Source organism: Oncorhynchus tshawytscha, linkage group LG06 (assembly GCF_018296145.1).
Source record: "Oncorhynchus tshawytscha isolate Ot180627B linkage group LG06, Otsh_v2.0, whole genome shotgun sequence".
Taxonomy (NCBI): Eukaryota; Metazoa; Chordata; class Actinopteri; order Salmoniformes; family Salmonidae; genus Oncorhynchus; species Oncorhynchus tshawytscha.
In genome coordinates, this window is record NC_056434.1 from 60,552,467 (window position 1) to 60,568,186 (window position 15,720).

The 15,720-nt window shown below is 41.5% G+C and overlaps 1 protein-coding gene across 8 annotated transcripts in view; it reads right to left on the reverse strand.

The window, feature by feature from the left end:
• Nucleotides 1-15,720, reverse strand: part of LOC112252807 (sorbin and SH3 domain-containing protein 1) — a 79,173-nt gene that overhangs the window by 35,377 nt on the left and 28,076 nt on the right. For 5 of the 8 annotated variants that reach the window (XR_002953892.2, XM_024424427.2, XM_024424432.2 and 2 more), the window contains exons 2-11: nucleotides 14,124-14,166; nucleotides 12,183-12,278; nucleotides 9,642-9,758; nucleotides 8,475-8,584; nucleotides 8,014-8,161; nucleotides 6,966-7,120; nucleotides 6,262-6,322; nucleotides 6,020-6,097; nucleotides 3,089-3,124; nucleotides 2,488-2,584 (exon numbers count right to left, since the gene is read on the reverse strand). Coding sequence is in view for 7 of the 8 variants with exons in the window: in XM_024424427.2 (XP_024280195.1) it covers nucleotides 2,488-2,584; nucleotides 3,089-3,124; nucleotides 6,020-6,097; nucleotides 6,262-6,322; nucleotides 6,966-7,120; nucleotides 8,014-8,161; nucleotides 8,475-8,584; nucleotides 9,642-9,758; nucleotides 12,183-12,216 (836 nt within the window). In the remaining variant the exon portion in view is untranslated. Of the gene's footprint in view, nucleotides 1-2,487; nucleotides 2,585-3,088; nucleotides 3,125-6,019; nucleotides 6,098-6,261; nucleotides 6,323-6,965; nucleotides 7,121-8,013; nucleotides 8,162-8,474; nucleotides 8,585-8,677; nucleotides 8,702-9,641; nucleotides 9,759-12,182; nucleotides 12,279-14,123; nucleotides 14,167-15,720 lie in introns of those variants that run through there. The other 3 variants (XM_024424430.2, XM_024424433.2, XM_042323475.1) reach the window with 3 other exon arrangements.

The following is a 15,720-nucleotide window of genomic DNA, read 5'->3' on the forward strand; positions in this document are numbered from 1 at the left end:
TGGGGGCCTCAGGGGGCTATTACCCCAATTACTTAAGGATCAAACTGCTTATCGTAGTGGCAAACATTTTACAAACGTCATTGTCAAAGAGCAAACAGTGTTCCACAAATGGATAGCCATCACAAATGCAGTCTCAGCAGGGTCACATGCTAGAGATAACTAGAGGTAACATGTACAGTGCATTCAGAATGTACTGGTTTGGAAAGGCAAACACCTGTCTATATAAGGTCCCACATTTGACAGTGCATGTCAGAGCAAAAACCAAGCCATGAGGTCGAAGGAATTGTCCGTAGAGCTCCGAGACAGGATTGTGTCGAGGCACAGATCTGGGGAAGAGTACCAAAAGATTTCTGCAGCACTAAAAGTCCTCAAGAACACAGTGGCCTCCATCATTCTTAAATGGAAGAAGTTTGGAACCACTAAGACTCTTCCTAGAGCTGGCCGCCTGGACAAACTGAGCAATTTGGGGGAGAAGGGCCTTGGACAGGGAGGTGACCAAGAACCTGATGGTCACTCTGACAGAGCAACAGAGTTCCTCTGTGGAGATGGGAGAACCTTACAGAAGGATAACCATCTCTGCAGCACTTCACCAATCAGGCCTTTACGGTGGAGTGGCCAGACGAAAGCCACTCCACAGTAAAAGGCACATGACAGCCTGCTTGGAGTTTGCCAATGGGTACCTAAAGGACTCTCAGACCATACGAAATTCAATTCTCTAGTCTGATGAAACCAAGATGGAACTCTTTGTCCTGAATGCCAAGCATCACATCTGGAGGAAACCTGGCACCGTCCCTATGGTGAAGCATGGTGGTTGCAGCATCAGGCTGTGGAGATGTTTTTCAGCGGCTGGGACTGGGAGAGTAGTCAGGATCGAGGGAAAGATGAATGGAGCAGAGTAGAGAGAGATCCTTGATGAAAACCTGCTCCAGAGTGCTCAGGACCTCAGACTGGGGCGAAGGTTCACCTTCTAACAGGACAACGACCCTAAGCACACAACCAAGACAACGCAGGAGTGACTTCGGGACAAGTCTCTGAATGTCCAGCCAGAGCCCAGACTTGAACCCAATCGAACATCTCTGGAGAGACCTGAAAATAGCTGTCCAGTGACTCTCCCCATCCAACTTGACAGAGCATGAGAGGATCTGCAGAGAAGAATGGGAAAAACTCCCGAAATACAGGTATGCCAAGCCTGTAGCGTCATATCCAAGAAGACTCAAGGCTGTAATGGCTGTCAAAGGTGCTTCACACAAAGTACTGAGTAAAGGCTCTGAATACTTATGCAAATGTGATATTTCCGTTTTTTTATTTGTAATATATTTGCAAAAATATCTAAAAAACACTTTTGGCTTGTCATTATGGGGTATTGTGTTTAGATTGATGAGAACCATTTTTTTTTGGGGGGGATCCATTTTAAAATAAGTCTGTAACGTAAAAAAAATGTGGAAAAAGTCATTGCACTGTATACACCAAGGAAAGGGCTTGAGTTGATATGGCACGTCATCTGCAGCTTCCGTGAGCAACAGTTTATCCTCCATCACCTGTCTTCCTTCTTTCTCTCCATCACTCATTCCTCCACACACGCCTTTTGAGCAAGGTTCCCCAAATTTGACCCCATAAGTTTTCGGAGCAAAAAAAAAAAAAAAAAATGAATATAAAAACAACATATATATTTAAAACACCAGCAAATCAGCTCCAAGTGATTTTAATTTTGGAAATCTGTTGCAAAATATTACCATGTATAATAGAGACATATATGTGATAGTATACAAATGAAAATAGGCTTTGAAGTGATTATGTTTTAGTCAACTATTGTATCTGTTTGGCTTCTTGTGTTTCAATGTGCAGTCTACAAATGATTTGTAATTATGTTCCGGGCCTCCTGGCCATCTGCTGAAGAAAAAAATCGGCCTGCGGCTGAATCTAGTTGATGATCCCTGCCTTAGAGAGTGGATTTTCTTTGCCAGAACTAGCATTTAAGGGGGGGGGGGGGTTGTCTAATCACATGTAGTGTGACAAGCACAGGAGGTGGTAGTAAAAGTTAGACAGGACCTAACTGGGGACAAGGTAACCACGAGGTTAGCGTGTGTCGATGTCAAAGGTGAGGAACAACGTACTGTTCCTACTGCTCTGTACTCATCTACTGTAGATGCCCTTCTGATTCCTGAAGAACATCTAATATAACCAGAAAAGTAGAATTCCTGAATCCATGACAAGTGTGTAGTCAAGTGTGTAGGTTACAATTTACGTGACTAAATATTCAGTACCACACCAAACATGTTAGCTAAAATGAATATAATTGTATACCTCTTATTGTATCTCATTACAGTCCCTCATCTAAAAGTGCTACCAAAAATGCATCCCCTTGTGAACAGCTCGGCAAAGGCAATTCACTTCTAATGAAGAGTAAGTTCATTGGGTTAAGAGGTCTTCGAGGACACACTATACTACTGTCCATATTTAAAGGAACGGCAATAGAAAAGGACTTACCTTTTGGCAGGTTTGAGGGAAGAGGACCGTGTTGGCACAGGCATAGACGACCTATGGTCAACTTCAGCGGCACTTTTTGATCGTGGGACCGCTTTCACTAGAAAATAAACACAAAAGAGCATCAGACTCTGCTATGAAAGCGGCTTGTAAAGTTTTGCTTAAACTGAAATTAACTGAAATCTTTCTCAGTGTCCAAAGTGTTCGTGTAGGGGCTCATCCTCACAATTTGATTGTACAGTCAATTTAAACCAGAACAAAAAACCATGCTATTGAGATTATATATATTATGGGGTATTATTATGGGGTATATATTATGGGGTATTATTGGATATTATATATTATAGATATTATATTATATATATATATATAATATAATATCTATAATATATAATATCCAATCCAAATTGCCTCAACACCCAGCCTTTCATCCAAAGTCATATAGAGACATTCAATCTCCATCTCTACCATCTCAATTTAAATGTGTCGTTTTTTTTGTGCTTTTTAATGCACTTTGAGATTATTTTCTGTAATAAAAAGTGCTATACAAGTTAAATAAAGGATTATGATTCATGTCTGAATCTAAGAGGAGGACAAAACGCACCTTCTTCCACATAACCATAGGAGGAGTGACCATCATCTGTAACAGAGGGAAACATCACTATTAGAAATAGACTATACACATGCACATACTAGCCTGCTCCACTGGTAGTTCCACTTCTATACGTCTTCGCTATGCAATGTTAACCAAGGGCGGGTGACCCCATCTATTGTCTGTTAATAGGCTTGATAAAGTGGTGCTACATATTTAGATCCTCAGTATCACCAGTAGAGGTCACTTTGATAGCAGCAGTGCCACACTGTAACGACAGAATTCTGCAAACTGCTTCCTATAGCAATGTTACAAGCAGTGAACTTGTAGAATGGCAAGGTCAAGTATGTGTTGACTACATTAATCAACTGTTCAAGACGGGCACCCTAACGCATCGTCGAAGATGATCCAAAACAGAAGTGAGATTAATAATAGCAATGAAATGTTTTTAAATGTAGACCAAAAAGACATGCTGTAGCCTGCATCAAAAACAATAGCTTTTCGAGGGGGGGGGGCATAGTTTTTAAAAACATCTAATCACGATGCCTGAAAATCAATATTCATTGGTCATTTAAATACATTATGCTGACATACTATAGTTTGCTAGCAAGACATTTGTGGAGTGGTTGAAAAACGGGTTTTAAGGACTCAAACCTAAGTCTATGTAAACTTCCGACTTCAACTCTATGTATTCCATACATTTCTGCTGTAACACAGGGTACAGCCAGAGCCGTATATAATATATCCAAATATAAGGCTATAAGGCCGGGTACAGCTCTTCCAAGGGCACAGTAAGCGTCTCTTCCTCCTCTGTTATTGCACAGTACAGTATGCCCTTCACTCCATCAGGTCAACTATTACATTTCTTCAAACACACTGTAAACAGAGTGCTTTTCAGAGGTTGTCAGTCAAAGCACTTTGGAAGACGCATAACATATCTTCATGAATAAGTAATGCTGTTCTTGGGAAATCTTGCAATGGCGTACAATTTTCGTACAACACTTTCTTTGATCAATTATTCGATTTATTGATTGACTGATAAATTGATTGACTCAGTAAATAACCAGACACCAGGTTGCTGAGAAGCAGACATGAGCAGAAACAAAGGGAAAATAAGTAGATCTGTAAACAGCACACACACTGAGTACGCCAAACATTAGGAACACTTTCCTAATATTCAGTTGGGATGCCGGCCCATGTTGACTCCAGCGCTTCCTGCGGTTGTGTCAAGTTAGCTAAATGTCCTTTGGGTGGCGGACCATTCTTAATACACATGGGAAACTGTTGAGCATGAAAAACCCAGCAGCGTTGCGGTTCTTGACACAAACCGGTGCGCCTGGCACCTACTGCCATACCTCATTTAAAGGCACTTAAATCTTTTGTTCTTACCCATTCACCCTCGGGAATGGCACACATACACAATCCATGTCTCCACTTCATCGACACTGATGGATGTGGATTTAACAAGCGACAACAATAAGGCATCGTAGCGTTCACCTGGTCAGTCTATGTCATGGATAGAGCAGTTCCTAATGTCTTGTATACTCTGTGTCTACTGTACAAAACTGCATGCAAGGTGATGTAGGCCTACATGAGACATGCTTGGCAATCATGATTGATAAACAACTGTTAACTGTTAGATAGTGCAGTTAACAGTTTGATAGTTTCAGTGTAGTCAGTACAGTATAAGTGAATACACACGCACACACAAATAGAGGGCTTTGCACCAACTAGACAGGTTTACAACTAGTGTAGTGTAAAAATGCTGATACACTGTACATGGAACACAGACAGTGTGATCTACTACCGCTTGTATAGTACATACAGAGCCTCTCTGTCATGCTTGGTTGTTGTAATACATAGCACTTGAGCACCATCTAGTGCAGGGATGGGCAACTTTATTGTGGGTAGGGCCACAGAAAATCTGAACTCATCACGAGGGGCCGCAGTGTGGCTCGCGGTTCTGCGTACCCACACCCTTACCTACACATGCAGTCAGAGCCTGCCTTAGGCTTTTGGGGGCCCTAAGCACATTTTTGATGGGGGGGTCACATCCACCTTACGGGCAAAACTTTTTACCCCCCCCCCCTCTTGAGAGTGGAGAGAAGAATATTACATTTTAGAATTACTTTCCTGCAATTCTATACAGTTTGCAATGGGGCTTAGAGAACATTTATCAATTTTGTCATTCATTACATGCAAATTCTACACATTTTGCCTTGACTTATGCCACATTAATATGATATCTGAGTGAAAGTGACGTACAAACCAATGGCCCCCACCCCGGTCCATAATTGACCGTGATTACTACAAGCTTATAGATAGCTGGCTAGACTAGAGACTTAACTTACCAATACATAAAACAATCGCCGGCATGGGCTGTCATTGACTAACATAACAAGAGAGCAACTGATGCACAACCACATTTTGAAATTGCACCTTGGGTAATTCTACTATTCTAACTCTCCACAGTAAGTTGGGACCCTGATTGAGTTCCATTTGAAATTGATCCACGGGCCTACCAAAAACGGGCTGCCAGTTGCTCATCCCTGATCTAGTGTCCCAAATGTTCCTAATCTGTCGTCTCCAGTACTGCATCTTTGGATCAGGAAGAATTGAAATGCCGGGAAATGTCTGTTCGTGAATATATTCACATTAAAAGATGAGCAGAGCTCACAATATATGGTCCATGAATTAGGTCATGCAAAAACGGTATTCGTGTTAATCATTAGTTCAAGTGAAATTCATGGCGTAGTCTTGTATTAATCTCACTCTTAGTTTTACTGAGCAAACCAGTGCTCCAATTTCTGAGCCGTTTTCAATTCTATCAAGGCAACGGTAAGTAACAAAAGATGAGTCAACACAGTCATAAGGACATTATAATGAAGGGATTATACATGATTAGTAAAGTCAGGAAGTGGAGCCACGATTGCTATTGGGTACCTGTTGTTTTCATCTGCCTAGGATCATAGGATTCAGGGAATATGTAGGTGGGGCGATATGGGTTTTCCTCAACAGGTTCTGAGCGAGGCGACGGAGACAAAAAAAACAACACACACAACGTGACACCAACGAACACACTCACAAAGACATCGACTTGACAGAAACAACAGACACGTGGGTCAACGTCAAATCAAACACACACATGAGGACAGGCAGTCCGATTTTTGTTATGATCCCCTTACCTGGAATTTTGTGTATCTGTTTAAACATGTTCTTGTACCAGTCCTTTGACTTATCTGTGTTCTGAAAAAAAAATATTCATGTTTTTTAAAATCATATTTAAAAACAAACAGGGGTTCTGACAAAAACATATATAAATGGATTGGCATTTGGCATATAGTTTTTTTCACCACTGTACTCCCTACCTAAGCATTAAATGAAAAATGCCCTGTGAAGGAGGCTCCCGAGTGGCGCAGCAGTCTAAGGCACTGCAGTTCAGTGCCAGAGACGTTCACTACAGACCCTGGATTGATTTCAGGCTGTACCACAACCGTCCGTGATTGGGAGTCCCATAGGGCGCTGCACAATTGGCCTAGCATCGTCCGGGTTAGAGTTTGGCCAGGGTAGTCCGTAATTGTAAATAAGAATTTGTTCTTACCTGACTTGCCAAGTTAAATAAAGGTTAAATTTTAAAATGTATTAAAAGCCTACAGATTATTTAAAAAAGGCACAATAAAAAAAAGGGACTTAAACTATCAAGCACAACTCATAACATCTGGACTGTACACTCATAGGTGTGTCTTCTTAGCCTGATTCCAGATCTGTTTGTGCTGTATAACTAACTCCTATGGTTGTTGTCATTGTTTGGCTGTACAGCTCAAACAGATCTGGGACCAGGCAGGCCACTCTCCTCTCTTTATACAGTAACTTCACATTGTTTTCTTACCCGTACTGGCACGATGGGCTGGTTCAGTGGACCCAAGATATGGGATTGAGAGTACCTCATCCTCTTGCCGTCCATATTTGGGTGTTGGCTCAGTTCTCGCTCTGTTCCAACTACAGGTCCTGGATCAGGCGATTTGTCCCTCTCTGGGGTGGGGTCTGAAAAAGCCAACATTGCTGTGTCAAAGGGAAGAGAAGTGCTACAGTGGGTCCTACCAGTCAAAATCTGTCCTGGCAAATAGCTCTACATACCCCATTTGATCCACAAGCAGACTATGCAAACGATATACAGTCATTTCAATGGTAAAACATGATTATGAACAGATGACACAAAAATAACATAGCAATTGAGATAACGAATTACAAAATGCTTTACAATAAAAAATGTAACCCCCCAAAACATAATAAGTGCAGTAATTTACAAGATAGCTTGGTATTGTTATGAAGTACTATTCTTATATGTAAGTATGTACATTGATCCAATATCTCAGAGCAGGAGCAAGAAAACATGTCACAATGGGCCGACATGAGGCTCTTCAGGCAGTAAGGGGTGAAGGTAGTAGATGGATCCTGCTCATTCGACACCACACAGAAGAAAATGGACTGAAACAGGTAGGGACGATTTTGAACCAACAAATGAGCTAAATCGATCCATGTTATCAGGTAATGAAAGTAAATGTTGTCCAGCCAGCAGAAGGAACTAATATTGAAAAGAGGAAGCAGTGGACGAGACACAAGACACATCCAGCGCATACCTTCCATAGTAGAAAGCTGCTTTTGTTGCTCTGTCGTGAGGAGAGGACAGAGATGGGACAAAAGACAATGAAACAAATGCTAATCAAAAAGGGTCAAGTCTGAGCTGCTTTGAGCTGGTCAATCCATGCTGGCAAACATACAGTAAAAGCCCAATCAGCCTTCCAGTCAGTCTCACTTGGCTCTCTATTCCAGGCACCTACATTCAGAGTTTAGTCCACCCTTCACAGTGTGGTCAACAGATGTCAATTTCATCCATAAACCACATTCCGAAACTACCCAGAATCAGGGGTGCTTACCTCTGTTGTGTTGTAGCAGAACTACGGTTGGGTTGACAGTGCCAGCGGCGGATGGGTAGGCAGAGGTGGCCTTTGTCGACGAAATATAGTTCTGAATGTCAAAAGAGGCAGGAAGCTGGGGCTCTTCTGTGTTCACAGGTGAACTTCCCTGGTAATGAGTGAATAACACTTGTGAGTGAATCTGTTCCTCTCTTATACTTATTTCGTCTTGATAATAATAATGAACTGGGTAGTATGTGAGTAGTTGAGCAGGAACATATTCTGGTTTGCTAAGAAAACACAGCTTTTAGGCAATATTATTGACACATAATACACAACAAAAATACACCAAATACGGCTATTTATATCAAGCTGAAATGTGAATTTATTCACATTAAAACAAGCATGCAATTATCAGATGTATTATCCCATAAATGCCCAAAATAGGGGGGAATTATCAAACATCTTAGATGAAAACGCACCTGGGCTTGAGTTCTGTTGACTGTAGGTAAATCAGCTGTGATGTCGTGGAAGCCTCCATCAGCAAATCCCGTTTGAGCGCTGTCTCCATTGATCTGGCCGATCCAACCACCTGAAATGATCCCAAAACAATCTCAGTTTGGCCAGTGAATAACAGTGCAAGACGACGAGAATCCGAACAATACTGAAAGACACACAAACAAACCACTGTACTCTTGGCAATCGTTGTCTCTTGGCAATTAACACGTTTCAGAGATTAACACCAAACTACAAACAGGAAACAATTCATCCTCAATTAAATAAATCTCTGGCTGATCCTGCGGTGACCAAACGCTTCCTATAGCGCTTTTCCCAGACAGAGATGCTAATATCTCCATGGAGAAAGAAACCCAATGATTCTCCCACAATCTGTGAACTTTGTCATCAGAACAAGGCGCCTATTCAGTGGTCTGTAAAGGCTGTTTGTTCCAATGGCCTTTATATTCAGTCTCAACAAACAATTAAAGCATCTCCCCAAAAGCCTTGGCCAGTTTAAAGCCCAGTTGTAACTGAATTCGACAAACAAGTCCACAGTTAAGGCACTGTTTCCAAAGTGCAGTGTGGGCAGGTCCGAACGAAAGTTTTTTTTTTTTTTTGGACAAAACACAGGAAAATATGAGCAAATCATTGTCAACGATTCCCTGTTGTGCGGGGCAACCAAATGTAAATACACTTTCAAATGTGACAAGTTATCTCACTTTAATATCAAAACAGCAGAAATATTTGCATATGTGAGTCTAGCTGTACTTGATGAAGTACAGTTTCTCAAGAATTTTAAGACTTCTGTGAACAGAAAAGCTTGGCAATACAGGGAATTTTCTTCCATATGCATCAAGAGAGCAAAACAAATGACTAAAATAGTCATTATTGCTAGTGATTCACACTATGACATAATCAAGATATTACAATGTGCTATTTTGTTAACGGGAACATTTCCTTCCAGTTTGCCTCATCAGCTATATTACATCTGACTTGTCCCTTTCACGGAGCTATGATGGCGTTTCCCCTCGACTCTGTATTAGAAGGAAAACACTACATAATACCAGAAATATTAGATATACTGTACATATGTACATATGCTGTAATATCTAAGATTTTAGAGAGCAGCTTTAGCATTCTCTTTGACTTACTTGGCGCTGTGTCAACATTTGATTCTTCACTGACGCAGTCCTCGTCGTCTATGTGGACCAGAGTGGCCCTCAGAGTCACGACCCCCTTCCCTTTACACACCCTTGTAGGGTCCAGCTCTATAGATAGATAGACAGGTACACACAATGATGTTAGCACCAGACTTTCATTGGATCTTCACAGTCACTCATTGTTCAGAGGCAAAAGATGTGTGAAACATCCTCACGGACTCGCATTGTTTGACTCTATCCTCAGAGTGAGCTTCAATAATCACCATGAGACACAGTTCTATTGCCTCAGGTCCTGAATCAATCCATGTTACTTCACGCCCCAAATTCTAAAAATAGAATGTAAATGTCAAATCCAGGCCAACACTTTAATACTCCCCTCATCCATATAATTAATTACGCACTAACACCATTAGACAAACTGAAATGGTACACCCACACAGACAGTGTGGTGAAGAAGGCGCAACAGTGCCTCTTCAACCTCAGGAGCCTGAAGAAATTTGGCTTGTCACCTAAAACCCTCACAAATTTCTACAGATGCACAATTGAAAACGTCCTGTCGAGCTGTATCTCCGCCTGGTACGGCAACTGCACCGCCCACAACCACAGGGTTCTCCAGAGGGTGGTGCGGTCTGCACAACGCATCACCGGGGGCAAACTATCTGCCCTCCAGGACACCTACAGCACCTGATGTCACAGGAAGGGCAAAAAGATCATCAAGGACAACATCCACCCGAGCCACTGCCTGTTCACCCCGCTACCATCCAGAAGGCGAGGTCAGTACAGGTGCATCAAAGTTGGGACAGAGAGACTGAAAAACAGCTTCTATCTCAAGGCCATCAGACTGTTAAACAGCCATCACTAACATAGAGAGGCTGCAGCCTACATACAGACCTGAAATCATTGGCCACTTTAATAAATGGAACACTAGTCACTTTAATAATAGCACTTTAATCATGTTTACATATCTTGCGTTACTCTTCTCATATGTACACTACCGTTCAACATGTTGGGGTCACTTAGAAATGTCCTTGTTTTTGAAAAAAAAAAAGCCAATTTTATTCCATTAAAATAACATCAAATTGATCAGAAATACACTGTAGACATTGTTAATGTTGTAAATGACTATTGTAGCTGGAAACAGCTGATTTTTAATGGAATTTCTACATAGGCGTACAGAGGCCCATTATCAGCAACCATCACTCCTGTGTTCCAATGGCACGTTGTGTTAGCTAATCCAAGTTTATCCTCTTCAAAAGGTTAAATGATCATTAGAAAACCGTTTTGCAATTATGTTAGCACAGCTGAAAACGGTTGTGCTATTTAAATAAAAAATTAAAACTGTCCTTCTTTAGACTAGTTGAGTATCTATCATCAGCATTTGTAGGTTCAATTACAGGCTCAAAATGGCCAGAAACAAAGACTTTCTTCTGAAACTCGTCAGTCTATTCTTGTTCTGAGAAATGAAGGCTATTCCATGCGAGAAATTGCCAAGAAACTGAAGATCTCATACAACGCTATGTGCTACTCCCTTCACAGAACAGCACAAACTGGCTGTAGCCAGAATAGAAAGAGGAGTGGGATGCCCCAGTGCACAACTGAGCAAGAGGACAAGTACATTAGAGTGTCTAGTTTGAGAAACAGACACCTCACAAGTCCTCAACTGGCAGCTTCATTAAATAGTACCCGCAAAACATCAGTCTCAACGTCAACAGTGAGGAGGCGACTCCAGGATGCTGGCCTTCTAGTTTTCAGCTGTGCTACATAATTGCAAAAGGGTTTTCTAATGATCATTTAGCCTTTTAAAATGATAAACTTGGATTAGCTAACACAACGTGCCATAGGAACACAGGAGTGATGGTTGCTGATAATGGGCCTCTGTGCGCCTATGCAGATATTCCAGTAATAATCAGCCGTTTCCAGCTACAATAGTCATTTACAACATTAACAATGTCTACACTGTATTTCTGATCAATTTCATATTATTTTAATGGACAATTCTTTTTGCTTTTCTTTCAAAAACAAGGACATTTCTAAGTGACCCCAAAGTTTTGAACGGTAGTGTATATACTGTATTCTATACTATCTATTGCATCTTAGCCTATGCCGCTCTGACATTGCTGACATTGCTCATCCATATATTTATATATTCTTATTCCATTCCTTTACTTAGATTGGTGTGTATTAGGTACTTGTTGTGGAATTTTTAGATATTACTTGCTAGATATTGCTGCACTGTCGGAACTAGAAGCCCAAGCATTTCTCTACACTCGCAATAACATCTGCTAACCATGTGTATGTGACCAAAAAATAATAATTTGATTTGAGTCAGTCATTCCATCCAATTAGTGCAACTGTGTTGTAACACTGGCAGAGACACTATAGTAGCATATTGTTGTTTAAAATGGATGCAGATTGTTAACAAGTGATCCTCCTCGGCATATCCAGTGTGTCGAAGGTGTCCGGGAGTTCAGCCTGATGAAAGATAGATGAGAGAAGTGGAGGAGGGGAAGAGGAGTTAATGAGTGTGTTCACCTGCAGATGGAATCAGATCAGGAGTGCCTTTCATGCTTGTCAGAGGGGTGATTCTGACTGCAGACACACAGCGAGGACCTGAGGGGACCGGAGGAGCTGCCAAAACAACAGACAGACACAGTGTAAAAGTGTAAGCTGGGGCCAAATTCTCCAAAGTGAACATTGGGAATGGTAGTTGCATTGGCAGGGAGGGGTGTTCAATGTATTATGGGGCAAAACAAGGCGGAGGTCTTTTTGCTAACACTTCAACTGAACCACTGTGTGTAAGTGAACCTCACCAAGGAGTGGTCAGCAAAATAGAGCTATAGTACACCTGTGTCTTTTCCTCTTACAACATATTTTAGGACATTAGCTGATGAACACTGTGCTACTTAACATTGTATGTTACTACATGCGCAACATTCGGATGACATAAACAACACCCATGAGTTGACAGAGAACACAGAGGAGAAGTGTTGACACAGTGAGGAAAGTGGAGCTGGACGACAGACCGCAGGAAGGAGATGATAGTGACAGATAGGGACACACTGCTGCAACGAGGACCTTTGGAGACATAAAAGACATTAAGGCCGCTGTACTTTTGACGGCAGAGAACAGAACTACAAGTGTACAGTAACAGATGTTGTTGACGATGACTTTACTGGAATATCAACCATGTAGCTACATCACGTACAGAATTGCGATGAAATCTAGTGGGGGAATACAGTATTTTATGTGTCCTCTCCACCGAAGCCGTCAATGCCGCAAACGCATGCAATCACAAACTCTGCTCATGCTAACATGTAGCCTGTACTGTATGTCAGCCCTCCATCATAAATAAGCACTTTTGTTGCTGCTCACTGCTTTTGCTTGTTTCTCAATGCTTGACTGGTTGACTGGAATGTATGGCTGGAGTGGTGTAACATTTGATGGGCCTATTTCTTGTATGAGTAAGCTGCTGCAATGATACAAATGAACTTAATCATTGAGGGCTCCCGAGTGGCGCAGTGGTCTAAGGCACTGCAACTCAGTGCTAGAGGCGTCACCACAGACCCTGGTTTGATTCCAGGCTGTATCCCAACCGGCTGTGAGTTGGGAGTTCCATAGGGCGGTGCACTATTGGACCAGCGTCGTTAGGGTTTTGCCGGGGTAGGCTGTCATTGTAAATAAGAATTTGTTCTTAACTGACTTGCCTAGTTAAAATTTAAAAAATTACACTCAACGAAATTAACAGGCATTGTTATCAAATACCCTAAACACCACTAGAGCCTTCTGCAACAGCAGAGCTGTGCTTATTCTTCTCTTCTATGGTATTATGGCGGTCCGCAAACACACGTTAGAGGTGCATGCCGCCACCTACTGTATGCGGTGAAAACCGGGGAACTTCAACGCAGAAAATAAGGAAAGTGTGAAAAAACATACTCATATTATTCACCCCCCCCCAAAAAAATAATAATGAAATAAATAATAATAATATATTTGTACTCCTTTAGTAAGATTCAAATGTCTACTCAGATCCCTACAGGCTCTGGGGCCTGAAAGGGAAAAACATCTTCAGACAATATTCCCTGTAATGTTTCGGCTACGAAGCCCTGGAGATCCAGAAACATACACAACTATATCCATTGTCTTTGACTTCTTGTTTGTTTGGCGGCCTGTGCTGTATCACCGGCGTAATAAACGCAACAAATCTACCTTCTTCACTATAGTATTTCTGGATCTGTTAATTAACGGGTGAACAAGATTTTCTGCAGGCTACGGGGCATCCATTGCCATTTCTTCTTCATTTCCACTCCCTCCTTCAACCATTTGCACTGCTTCCATATAGGAGACCTGCTGGACAGCCCTGATTCTTGGCATTTCGACCTCCTTCATCCTTACAGTGCACTCCCTGGAAGCAGAACGGAGCTATGCGGCATAATGAGAGATACAGTATGAGGAAAAGAAGTGGATGAAACTTACTGTGGGATTGGTCAAATCTCACACTGCCCTCTGTTGGACAGCCCTGGAACAAAAGAAAGCCAGAGGGAGAGAGTTATTGTAGAGCAAAGCAGATTTGAGCAAAATGTATTAATTTACAGCATAGTGGTCAGCTCTTTTAGGGCCATCATGAGAGAGCAGTAAGTCTGAGCAGCAGTTTGTTTATTGTCAGGAATAGGCTGGGGTACATTGGGAACAAGCATTAATGCATTTGAAGATGAAGAAAAAAATCAACATTTGCAAACATTGGATGGAGAAAGTGATCATACTACTAATTATTTGAATTAATTACTTTAACATGATGAACTGTAGGTCAATATGTCCTGCTGGTACTGATGCATAAAATATAATTCACATGTACAGTTTTCACATGAGTCAGACACGTGGTTTTCAAGACGCACATTTTTTTAACACATTTACTTTTCACCACTTCCAGCTACGTCTGGTCTCCCGTTCAGGGAACGATCAGGACAGACCCTGCTTAGCTTCAGAAGCAAACCAGAAGTGCAATGCAAGGTGCTATGTTGCTGGAAGGAATGTGCCAAAACTTGCAAATGAAAAAAGGCAGAGAAAGCAAAGGCCAGGGTAACGTAACCAAAGATGGGGGGAAAATTGCAGGAAAGAGGGAAGCATTTTTATTAAACTGCATTATCATAAACAAAAATCACTGAAAACTATTTTTAACAAAGAAAAAAATATTTCCTCAAAACATTTTGTTATGCTGTCAATACTTTTGGGTTTCAATATCATTATTTTTGTTTGCAATACTAAGAATGTTGTTCTCGACTTCAGAAGTTTTGCTTGACATTAATGGCACAAAAGTAACTCACTCACTAGAGGTTTGTACCATATATTAACTCTATGACTCTATTAAAAGGTGTTTAAAGCCGGAATCCTTAATTGAAACATTAAGAAAGTGTTCCCCGCCACAGTTTCGGTAAAAAGCTGAGGGATAGAGAGAGATAAAACCACTCTCAAATCCATCGATTCGCTATGGATGCAAGGACTGACCATCCATGATATCAATATTATAGTTTTAACCATGTTTTTAGGCTATACATATACTTCCAATTCCACATGTGAAAGTTGAATTTTCACATGTGAAACTGCATATCCAATTCTCACAGAACAACGAGCAGTCAAGGAAGGTATGTGTTCATCACATAGGGGTGTTCACCTCATTAGTCGGCAGTGGTATGATTAAGTACACAAACAATACTATAGTGATGCGTACTACCGCTGAAGACAGTGCTGCTATTGATACTCAATGCAAGGGAACACATCAAACGAGTCCCTTGTGCGACAGCTAAATGTGTCCTCCAGGACTGGTTGAAAGAAAGGAGAACAGGACATACAGTATGCTGATCCGAGCTGCATCATTGGAGCATGCAGAACAACACCAAGGCCACATAAAAGAGGCAGTGAAACACTTCCAGGGAGTCCTCCATTGTATATCACCCTGAGGACTGATTTAAGAGACACTCAGAACACTCCCATTTATATTGCCCGGCTGTAGAGAAGATTGGAACTGAGTTAAGACTGAGTTCTCTCTCTCTCTCTCTCTCTCTCTCTCTCTGTG